General features: G+C 49.3%; 1 protein-coding gene across 1 annotated transcript in view; it reads left to right on the forward strand.

Moving 5' to 3' along the window:
* The window catches only part of LOC144610388 (fibroblast growth factor 17-like), a 67,272-nt gene that overhangs the window by 50,537 nt on the left and 4,486 nt on the right, over positions 1 to 12,249 (forward strand). The window contains exons 2-3 of the mRNA XM_078429023.1: positions 9,931 to 10,108; positions 11,975 to 12,081. Coding sequence (XP_078285149.1) covers positions 9,931 to 10,108; positions 11,975 to 12,081 — 285 coding nt within the window. The remainder of the gene's footprint in view (positions 1 to 9,930; positions 10,109 to 11,974; positions 12,082 to 12,249) is intronic.

Raw genomic sequence — 12,249 nt, forward strand, 5'->3', positions numbered from 1 at the left:
CCTCGATGTCCTCTCTCTCTCTCTCTCTCTCTCTCTCTCTCTCTCTCTCTCTCTCTCTCTCTCTCTCTCTCTCTCTCTCTCTCTCTCTCTCTCTCTCTCTCTCTCTCTCCGCTCACTCTCCGCTCTCTCTCTCTCTCTCTCTCTCTCTCCGCTCACTCTCCGCTCTCTCTCTCTCTCTCTCTCTCTCTCCGCTCACTCTCCGCTCTCTCTCTCTCTCTCTCTCTCTCTCTCTCTCTCTCTCTCTCTCTCTCTCTCTCTCTCTCTCTCTCACCCCGCTCACTCGCTCGGTTATTTCAGGATGTGCCCCCATGGACTTGAGGTCACCATGGAGGGCAGCCTTGGTGGCAAACGGACAAAGTGGGAGATTTATTTGCGTTACCGCTGCACTGAACAGCAGAACCTGCAGTCGTGTAAGCCCAGCGCATGACGTGTGGCCTTTCAGCCTGTGTAGGAGTTTCGGGATGTGGCCCTGTTGTCGTGCAGCGGATGTCAAATAACTTCCATTCACCAAGGTATTTATTCACAAAATGCTGGAGTAACTCAGCGGGTCAGGCAGCATCTCAGGAGAGCAGGAATGGGTGACGTTTCGGGTCGAGACCCTTCTTCAGACTGATAAGAAGGGTCGAGACCCGAAACGTCACCCATTCCTTCTCACCTGAGATGATGCCTGACCTGCTGAGTTACTCCAGCATTTTGTGTCTGCCTTCTATGTAAGAGATGTACTAGTCTTGGAGAAATAATATAGAAGTGGCGGAGTTGTGTAGGAAAATAACTGCAGATGCTGGTACAAATCGAAGGTATCACAAAATGCTGGAGTAACTCAGCAGGTCAGGCAGCATCTAGGAGAGAGGGAATGGGTGACATTTCGGGTCGAGACCCTTCTTCAGACTAGAAGTGAGGGAGTGTGAATGAGGGAACTGCAGATGCTGGTTTAAACTGAAGATGGACACAGAAAGCTGGAGTAACTCAGCGGGTCAGGCAGCATCACTGGAGAGAAGGAATGGGTGACGTTGTGAGTGTTTTAGGGTTCTGTCTGAGGAAGGGTCTCGACCCGAAGCGTCACCTATTCCTTTTTCTCCAGAGATGCTGTCTGGCCCACCGAGTTACTCCAGCTTTTTGTGTCTATCTTAGATGCGAGGGAAGTTTGATCCCAGGTATTAAGGGGGCAAATCCATTCACAAACACCAAAGAATATTTAACAGTAGGAGCTACAGGGAATGCAGATGTAATGGGGACAGGTTGTAATGAGATGGGTCAAGTTTACAATTCTTCACATCAGCTACCCCACCTGTGAGTATTTATCCTTGATGACCTTCATGGCATCAGGGCCGGCTGGGAATTGAGCAGTTTTCTGGAGTAAAAATTGGCGTTGGCCAACCTGATCTCCCAGTGGCCGAGCACTTCAACTCCCTCTCCCATTCCCAGTCTGACCTTTCTGTCATGGGCCTCCTCCAGTGCCATAGTGAGGCCCACCGGAAATTCGAGGAACAGCACTTCATATTTCGCCTGGGCAGCTTGTAGCCCAGTGGTATGAACATCGACTTCTCCAACTTTAGATAGTTCCTCTGTCCCTCTCTTCCCCTCCCCCTTCCCAGATCTCCCTCGATCTTCCTGTCTCCACCTATATCCTTCCTTTGTCCCGCCCCCCTGACATCAGTCTGAAGAAGGGTCTCGACCCGAAACGTCACCCTTTCCCTCTCTCCTGAGATGCTGCCTGACCTGCTGAGTTACTCCAGCATTTTGTGAATAAATACCTTCGATTTGTACCAGCATCTGCAGTTATTTTCTTATAGTTTTCTGGAATCGTCTGCTGTCAGGATGTGGGGCTGAAAACAGACGCAGAACAACACTTTGAGCCGAGTCAAGAAAGTTGAGCAAAAGGCTTGTGAAAAGTACATTTCAAAGCCATGCCACAGATTATAATTATCAACTTCAACCCTTTGTCAGGAGTCGTTCAAAATCGTCCTCAAGATTACAAAAAACAGATTGGAGAAAAAAAACTGCAATTGCTGGTTTAAATCGAAGGTAGACACAAAATGCTTGAGTAACTCAGCGGGTCAGGCAGCATCTCAGGAGAAAAGGAATGGGCGACGTTTCGGGTCGAGACCCTCCTTCAGACTGATGTCAGGAGAGAGGGGGCGGAACGCCGAATCTGTCCTATCCATGTACGGCTAGGCTTGTATACACTGGAATTTAGAAGGATGAGAGGAGATCTTATCGAAACGTATAAGATTATTAAGGGGTTGGACACGTTAGAGGCAGGAAACATGTTCCCAATGTTGGGGGAGTCCAGAACAAGGGGCCACAGTTTAAGAATAAGGGGTAGGCCATTTAGACTTGAGATGAGAAAAAACTTTTTCAGTCAGAGAGTTGTGAATCTGTGGAATTCTCTGCCTCAGAAGGCAGTGGAGGCCAATTCTCTGAATGCATTCAAGAGAGAGCTGGATAGAGCTCTTAAGGATAGCGGAGTCAGGGGGTATGGGGAGAAGGCAGGAACGGGGTACTGATTGAGAATGATCAGCCATGATCACATTGAATGGCGGTGCTGGCTCAAAGGGCCGAATGGCCTCCTCCTGCACCTATTGTCTGTTGTCTATTGTCTACCTGTCTAACTGTTTCTTAAATGATGGAATAGTCCCAGCCTCAACTACCTCCTCTGGCAGCTTGATCCATACACCCACCATTTTGGGGAGGGCAAATATGGGGAGGGAACACATGATAAATGGTGGAACTCTGAGAAGCACAGGGGAACAGTGGGATCCTTGGAGGACAGGATGAACTAGAGGATGAGATGGCGAGGAGACTCGCGATATACTTACTTTTATCAGTCAAGTTACAGGATGTAGCATAGGAAGATCATATCGAATGGTATAAGGTACTATGGTGAAGCCAAAGATAGACACAAAAGGCTGGAGTAACTCAGCAGGTCAGATAGCAACTCTAGAGACTAGGAATAGGTGACGTTTCAGGTCAAGACCCTTCCAGTTTCGGTTTAAACCAGCACCTGCAATTTCTTGGATAGACACACACTGCTGGAGTAACTCAGCGGGTCAGGCAGCATCTCGGGAGGGAAGGAATGGGAGACGTTTCGGGTCGAGACCCTTCTTCAGACTGATGTCAGGGGACGGGGCGGGACAAGGTTAGGATGTGGTCGGGGACAGGAAGACTAGCGGGAGAACTGGGAAGGGGGAGGGGATGGAGAGGAGAAGCAGGGACTACCTGAAGTTGGAGAAGTCAGCGTTCGTACCGCTGGGGTGTAAGCTGCCCAAGCGAAATATGAGGTGCTGTTCCTTCAATTTGCGCTGGGCTTCACTCTGACAATGGAGGAGGCCCAGGCCAGAAAGGTCAGTGTGGGAATGGGAGGGGGAGTTGAAATGCTGAGCCACCGGGAGATCAGGTTGGTTAAGACGGACTGAGCCCTCTGCAATTTCTCACTACACATGGTGATACCATAGTTTAGGGTACAATGTATATTTCCGATCACCACGCTGCAGGGAGAGGATGTGTTAGCAGTGGAGATGCCTTACATGGAAGTTACCAATGCTGGAGTATTACAGGTATGGGGGATCATAACCACTGGGGTTGTTAATTCTCCTCTTAGATGCTTCTGCTCCAGATGAAACAACTCCAGCCTTTTTAATCTCTCATAACTATAATTCTGCAGCATTAAAATATGAGACCCACTTTTGAGATGAACAAGAAGACTTGTTCACAAAATGCTGGAGTAACTCAGCAGGTCAGGCAGCATCTCGGGAGGGAAGGAATGGGTGACGTTTCGGGTCGAGACCCTTCTTCAGACTGATGTCAGGGGGGCGGGACAAAGGAAGGATATAGGTGGAGATAGGAAGACAGTGGGAGATCTGGGAAGGGGGAGGGGAAGAGAGGGACAGAGGGTCTATCTAAAGTTGGAGAAGTCAATGTTCATACCGCTGGGCTGCAAGCTGCCCAAGCGAAATATGACTTGCATCGCTCAGCGGAGAGGCTCACAACTGTGAACGAAGATTTTCAGATGTTGACAGAGGGTTAGTGAGGCGTTGAGTTCCAGATACCAGCAAAAGAACTCCTCTCAGGAGCTAGAGAGTGCTGATCACACAAACACTCGTCACCTTGGGAAAGTTCTTGGATGAAGAACTGACCTGCTGCAGCCAGCAAGGCCAATGACCAAGAGTGGGTAAATGGCATTCGCCCTGTTCGTCCTGTTGGGGCGGCAGAGTTGCTGCCCTACAGCAAAAACAGCGCCGGAGACCCGGGTTCGATCCCGACTACGGGCGCCGTCTGTACGGAGTTTGTACGTTCTCCCCGTGACCTGCGTGGGTTTTCTCCAAGATCTACAGATTCCTCCCACACTCCAAAGACGTGCAGGTTTGTAGGTTAATTGGCTCGGTAAATGTAAAAATTGTCCCTAGTGTGTGTAGGAGAGTGTTATTGTCCCTAGTGAGTACAGGTAGCGGGGATCGCTGGTCAGCACGGACCCGGTGGGCCGAAAGAGCCTGTTTCCGTGCTGTATCTCTAAACTAAACTAAATAAACTAAAAAGGCAGGGATTTGATGGGACGAATGGCCTTCACATGTGCCCTGAGTTTTGATGTTTTTAATAAAAGAATCAGCTCTACTTGCTGCAGGGAATCCCGAGCAAAGGCAAGGAAGTGGATTGGAGAGGGTGTTCTCACTGGCTTCATTGCCAGGCTGACTTGCTCGACTGGAATAAAGTCCGGGGGGAAATATTGGCTTAAGATGATTTTGACTGAGTTGACTTTGATTGAGTTAGATTTAGCTCATATCATATCATATATATACAGCCGGAAACAGGCCTTTTCGGCCCACCAAGTCCGTGCCGCCCAGCGATCCCCGTACATTAACACTATCCTACACCCACTAGGGACAATTTTTACATTTACCCAGCCAATTAACCTACATACCTGTACGTCTTTGGAGTGTGGGAGGAAACCGAAGATCTCGGAGAAAACCCACGCAGGTCACGGGGAGAACGTGCAAATTCCTTACAGTGCAGCACCCGTAGTCAGGATCGAACCTGAGTCTCCGGCGCTGCATTCGCTGTAAAGCAGCAACTCTACCGCTGCGCTACCGTGCTGCCCTCTTGGGGCCTAACGGAATCAAGGGATGTGGGCTGAAAGGCAGGAACGGGGTACTGATTTTGGATGATCGGCCATGATCATATTGAATGGCGATGCTGGCTCGAAGGGCCGAACGGCCTCCTCCTGCACCTATTGCCTACGTTTCTATGACTGTTCTCTAAACAGTTTCTGGAGAACTACACCCCCACCCCCCCACCCCCCACCCCCCCCCCCCCCCTTCTCCCCTAACCTCGGTGCTAACCCCTGTTGTAAATTTATCATGGGGATCTTATTTTAGGCCAGATATAAATAGTTTCAGTCTCCAACACCAAGCTAACTCTTATCTCTGGGCAAATGGTTAAAATTAGCAGGAGCTGCTGTCCATTTTGCAAAAGTGAGATTCCCCGCTGGAAAGCCGGGAACTGAGAACTGAGATGAGGAGAAACTTTTTCAGTCAGAGAGTTGTGAATCTGTGGAATTCTCTGCCTCAGAAGGCAGTGGAGACCAATTCTCTGAATGCATTCAAGAGAGAGCTAGATAGAGCTCTTAAGGATAGCGGAGTCAGGGGGTATGGGGAGAAGGCAGGAACGGGGTACTGATTGAGAATGAACAGCCATGATCACATTGAATGGCGGTGCTGGCTCGAAGGGCCGAATGGCCTCCTCCTGCATCTATTGTCTATTGTCCCTTGAAGCCACGGTATTCCACTCTTCAGTCACCACTTTTCCGATTTTCTTCACTTAATTTGAGCTGAGGCTTTAAGGCACAAATCCTACTTGAATCTTGGTGGGCAGAGCATAATCACCTCCCAACCCAGGTCTGAGGTCGCAGGGGCGGTGATGTCACCCTTTGTCCCTTATTTGGGAGTGAGGAAGTTGGCAACCCTAGTCAAGACCCTTCTTCAGACCGAGGGTCTGGGGAGAGAGAAATAGGAGATATGAAAATGGACAAAAAGCGAATGAATGCAAGGAATGCAAAAGGACAAATCAAAGACAGAGAGGATGGGGCCGAGCTCCTGTCAGAGAGAGGAGGAGCGTTTCTTCAAAGTAGACGTACCCTGAGATTTTGCAGTGGAAATTGTCAATAGACAATAGACAATAGGTGCAGGAGTAGGCCATTCAGCCCTTCGAGCTAGCACCGCCATTCAATGCGATCATGGCTGATCACTCTCCTTATTTGGGAGTGAGGAAGTTGGCAACCCAAACTAATACGGGACAAGGGCGGTCCCGTGCGGGACAAACCAATTTAGCCCAAAATACGGGATGTCCCGGCTAATACGGGACAGTTGGCGACCCTAGTCTTGACCCGAAACGTCACCCATTCCTTCTCTCCGGAGATGCTGCCCGTCCCGCTGTGTCTGTCTGTGGCTACAGTGGCTGGCAGTCCCACAGGCCCAGTGACTCACTTTGTTTTTTAAATGCTGACACATCTACCAATTTTGCTTTCTGACTGACTAGAGGGGGCTGATGTTGGCCTGGATGAAAGATCTAGCGTAAACCAAAGGCCCTTGAACAACTCTGATTGATCATTCCCTGCACCCCTACTCTGGGTCTTTTCAATATTTTGGGTTCTTTAAACCTAGTGTTCAATTTCCCTTCCGATTCAGGTACTGTCCTCCCAGAGTGCTGTGCGTAAGAAGGAACTGCAGATGATGGTTTAAACCGAAGATGGACACAAAAAGCTGGAGTAACTCAGCGAGCCAGACAGCATCTCTGGAGAGAAGGAATGGGTGACGTTTCTCTCCCGCGATGCTGCCTGACCTGCTGAGTTACTCCAGCATTTTGTGTCCACCTTCTTAAATACTGTCGGTGATTCTGCTTTGACCCTTCTTCTGAAGACCCGAAACGCCACCTATTCCTTTGCTCAGAGTGCTATAATTGACCCTGTGTAAGGTTCTCCACAGTGTTATTAATAGTCAAGTTGCTTCCAAGGTATATATGAAGCTTCCTTCTTCATCCGACCTATTTTGTCTGTGACCGTTTGTTAACAGCTAAAGGTTAACAGTGAACAGGATAAGGAGCAGATGTGAACATCTGCAGACTGGAGCGACTAGGCTTGTATACACTGGAATTTAGAAGGATGAGAGGGGATCTTAGCGAAACGTATAAGATTATTAAGGGGTTGGACACGTTAGAGGCAGGAAACATGTTCCCAATGTTAGGGGAGTCCAGAACAAGGGGCCACAGTTTAAGAATAAGGGGTAGGCCATTTAGAACTGAGATGAGGAAAATCTTTTTCAGTCAGAGAGTTGTGAATCTGTGGAATTCTCTGCCTCAGAAGGCAGTGGAGGCCAATTCACTGAATGCATTCAAGAGAGAGCTAGATAGAGCTCTTAAGGATAGCGGAGTCAGGGGGTATGGGGAGAAGGCAGGAACGGGGTACTGATTGAGAATGATCAGCCATGATCACATTGAATGGCAGTGCTGGCTCAAAGGGCCGAATGGCCTCCTCCTCCTGCACCTATTGTCTATTGTCTATTGGCTCTCCAGGTGAAACAACCGAGTGAAATTTGAGAATATTTATGTACTGTGGACACATGTCCACAAGAGGCTCGATGCAGTGAGGGGCATGGAAAAAATGCCGTGGCAAGAGGAACATTTGTGTCTCGACGATAAAAATAGAAAAGGCTGCAAATGGATAGCGGCATCGTTAGATCTCCGGGAAACTTCCATCGGACCACCAAGGCAGCAATCTTCAGAGGGACGCCCCCAGTATAGACCTTCACTTTAAACCTAATAATCCTCCTGTGTTCTGGGAAACGGCCAGACACATGTGGAATTCTCTGCCACAGAGAGAGAGTTAGATATGGCTGTTAGGACTAACCGCAGTCTGAAGAAGGGTCCAGACCCGAAACGTCACCCATTCCTCCCCCTCCCGAGATGCTGCCTGACCCGCTGAGTTACTCCAGCATTTTGTGTCTAGCTCTTCGGGTTAACGGAATCAAGAGATGTGGGGAGAAAGCAGGAACAGGGTACTGATTCTGGATGATCAGCCGTGATCATATTGAATGGCGGTGCTGGCTCGAAGGGCCGAATGGCCTACTCCTGCACCTACTTTCCATGTTTCAAACAGGCATAAGTTCATCAGTGATAGGAGCAGAATTAGGCCATTCGGCCCATCAAGTCTACACCGCCATTGAATCATGGCTGATCTATCTCTCTCTCTCTCAACCCCAATCTCCTGCTTTCTCCTCGTAACACCCGTACTAATTAAACGAGACCCATGGGGAGAGGTCTGGCTATGGTAGAAGAACAGATGAGTAGTTGAGGTGTGTTAAAGGGGTGTATTTGGGGACAGTGGTCAACTGTGAGGTATGGAGGTCAAACGTAGCTGTATTTGGGTGAATAATTGGAGAGGCTGGTGAATGGGTAGAGAAATAGAACAATAGAACTCCAGACTAATCTCAACTAATGAGAAAAAAAATGGTAAAAAAGACACAAAGTGTTGGAGTAACTCAGTGGGTCAGGCAGCGTCTCTGGAGAACATGACTAGGTGTCTTTTGGGTTGGGACTCTTCTTCAGACCTGTCCATAGACAATAGGTGCAGGAGTAGGCCATTCGGCCCTTCGAGCCAGCACCGCCATCCATGTGGTCCAGTATGCTGCCTGATCCACTGAGTTGCTCCAGCACTTTGTGTCTTGTTTTTGTAAACCAGCGCCTGCAGTTCCTTGTTTGTAGAGGATAAAAAAGACTATTTGGTCAGTAGCTCATGGGGTGTTGATAGGAACGTGAGGAGAATAAAGTGAGATTATTGTCTGATTAGTGTACGTCGGGACTTGAGGGTCAGCTCGGACTCAGTGGGGCAAATGACCTATTTCCGTCTGTTTGCCTCTATCTATGGGCGGTCACGGTGGCACAGCGGTAAAGCTGCTGCCTCACAGCGCCAGAGACCCAGGCTCGATCCCGACTACGGGTGCTGTCTGTGCGGAGTTTGTACGTTCTCCCCGTGACCACGTGGGTTTTCTCTGAGATCTTTTGTTTCCTTCCACACTCCAAAGGCGTACAAGTTTGTAGGTTGATCGACTTGGTATGAATGTAAAATTGTCCCTAATGCGTGTAGGATAGTGTTTAGTGTGCGGGGATCGTTGGTCGGTGCCGACCCGGTGGGCCGAAGGGCCTGTTTCTCTAAACTAAACTCAACTAAACTAATAGACACAAAATGCTGGAGTAACTCAGCGGGACAGGCAGCATCTCGGGAGAGAAGGAATGGGTGACGTTTCGGGTCAAGACCCTTCCTCAGACAGGGGAGAGGGAGATACATTGGATAGGGAAGTGTAAGGTGTGAAAATAGGACAAAGGGAATGGGGAACAGGATCATTGATCATTGTCAGCTGGGAGAAGATAACATCAAAGCTAATGTTAGTGTGTAGGAAGGAACTGCAGATGCTGGTTTAAACCGATTGTCGGTCAAGTGGAGCTGAATTTGGATGAATAATTGGATAGGTTGGTGAACAGGTAGAGAAATAGGGCAGAGCTAATGTTAGGGAAAAAACTGCAGATGCTGGTTAAAATTGAAGGTAGACACAAAATGCTGGAGTAACTCAGCGGGTCAGGCAGCATCTCGGGAGAGAAGGAATGGGTGACGTTTCGTGTCCAGACCCTTCTTCGGCTAATGTTAGGATGGATACATTGGTTCGTTGTTGGCACGGGTGGTGGGTGGGGGTGGGTAAAGGGTGGTGAGGTCAGGTTCGTGTGTACCTTCAGGGGTAGACCCAACCTGCGTGGGAACCCGAGGGGTGATGTGATGGTGGTGGGGGCCAGGGAAGACGGAGGACTGGGGCTCAGGGTGTGGCCGAACGCTGGGCTCCGGCACAGTAAAAGCAAATTGATTTTATTTCTCCCTTTGCAAACTAAAAGGGGGAGAATCAATCGTCTCCTAATTTTAATCAGCACGTCAGAGATCACGCCCGGAATACCGACCAGTTGAGCAGACGGCACATCCGGGTTTACCAGCTGTACAGTCGGACCAGCGGGAAGCACGTGCAGATCCTGGGCAAGAGAATCAACGCGACCGCTGAGGACGGCAGCAAATATGGTAAGTCAAGTCACGTCAAGTCAAGTCAAGTCAAGTCAATATTATTTGTATAGCACATTTAAAAACAACCCACGTTGACCAAAGTGCTGTACATCTGATTAGGTTCCAATGGGGGAAAAAAATGAAACATACAGTAGCACGCAAACAGTTCACAGCGCCTCCTCAATAAGCCTCAAACGCTAGGGAGTAGAAATAGGTTTTGAGCCTGGACTTAAAGGAGTCGATGGAGGGGGCAGTTCTGATGGGGAGAGGGATGCTGTTCCACAGTCTAGGAGCTGCAACCGCAAAAGCGCGGTCACCCCTGAGCTTAAGCCTAGACCGCGGGATAGTCAGTAGCCCCAAGTCGGCCGACCTGAGGGACCTGGAGTTAGAGAGGGGGGTTAGAAGATTTTTGATGTATGGGGGGGGTGTCCATTTAGGGCTTTATACGTGAATAGGAGGAGCTTGAAGTTGATTCTGTACCGTACAGGGAGCCAGTGGAGAGAGGCCAGAATCAGGGTGATGTGGTCCCTTTTACGGGTACCCGTCAGGAGTCTCGCTGCGGCGTTTTGGACCAGTTGCAGGCGGGACAGGGAAGATTGGCTGATCCCAGTGTATAGGGAGTTGCAGTAGTCTAGGCGGGAGGAAATGAAAGCGTGAATGATTTTTTCTGTGTCGTCGAATTGGAGGAAAGGTTTGATTTTAGCTATGGTTCGAAGTTGGTAAGGAGCCCCAATGTTAATGCTGCCTCGTCTGGTAATGGACAATAGGTGCAGGAGTAGGCCATTCGGCCCTTCGAGCCAGCACCACCATTCAATGTGATCATGGCTGATCATTCACAATCAGTACCCCATTCCTGCCTTCTCCCCATCCCCAAATAACTTTAGTTCACTGGCGTTCAAAATGAGCTGGAAAGGATTCAGCAGACATTTATGAGGATGTTGCCAGGACTAGAGGGCCTGAGCTTTAGGGAGAGGTTGAGTAGGCTGGGACTCTATTCCCTTGAGCGCAGGAGGATGAGGGGTGAATCTTATAGAGGTGTATAAAATCATGAGAGGAATAGATCGGGTAGATGCACAGGGTCTTTTGCGCAGAGTAGGGGAATCGAGGACTAGAGGACACAGGTTTAAGGTGAAACAGAAAAGATTTAATAGGAATCTGAGGGATGATCAGCTATGATCACAATGAATGGCGGTGCTGGCTCAAAGGGCCAAATAGACAATAGGTGCAGGAGGAGGCCATTCTGCCCTTCGAGCCAGCACCGCCATTCAATGTGGTCATGGCTGATCATTCTCAATCAGTACCCCGTTCCTGCCTTCTCCCCATACCCCCCTGACTCCGCTATCCTTAAGAGCTCTATCCAGCTCTCTCTTGAATGCATTCAGAGAACTGGCCTCCACCGCCTTCTGAGGCAGAGAATTCCACAGATTCACAACTCTCTGACTGAAAATGTTTTTCCTCATCTCAGTTCTAAATGGCCTACCCCTTATTCTTAAACTGTGGCCCCTTGTTCTGGACTCCCCCAACATTAGGAACATGTTTCCTGCCTCTAACGTGTCCAACCCCTTAATAATCTTATACGTTTCGATAAGATCTCCTCTCATCCTTCTAAATTCCAGTGTATACAAGCCTAGTCGCTCCAGTCTTTCAACATATGATAGTCCCGCCATTCCTGGAATTAACCTAGTAAACCTACGCTGCACGGCCGGCGTTTCGGGTCGAGACCCTTCTTCAGACTCGAGCCGAAACGTCGCCCCTTCCTTCTCTCCAGGGACGCTGCCCGATCCGCTGAGTTGCTCCAGCTTCTCGTGTGCCCTCGCTTCGGTTTAAGCCAGTAACTGCAGTTCCTTCCAACGAGTTTATTGGAACGTTTCTCTGTTCTTGTAGCCAAACTGCTGGTGGAAACGGACACGTTTGACAGTCGAGTGCGGATTCGGGGAGCGGAGACGGGACATTACATCTGCATGAACAGAAGAGGGAAGCTTGTGGGAAAGGTAAGTGTGAGAGGTGAAGCTGGGGTGTGAAGATTACCTCCGTCTGGAAGTGGCACAGGCCCAGCACAACTAGAGTTGCCAACTGTCCCGTATTAGCCGGGACATCCCGTATTTTGGTCTAAATTAGTTTGTCCCGTACAGGGACCGCCCTTGTCCCGTATTAGTAGT

The sequence above is a fragment of the Rhinoraja longicauda genome, chromosome 36, assembly GCF_053455715.1.
Source record: "Rhinoraja longicauda isolate Sanriku21f chromosome 36, sRhiLon1.1, whole genome shotgun sequence".
In the NCBI taxonomy this organism is placed as follows: domain Eukaryota; kingdom Metazoa; phylum Chordata; class Chondrichthyes; order Rajiformes; family Arhynchobatidae; genus Rhinoraja; species Rhinoraja longicauda.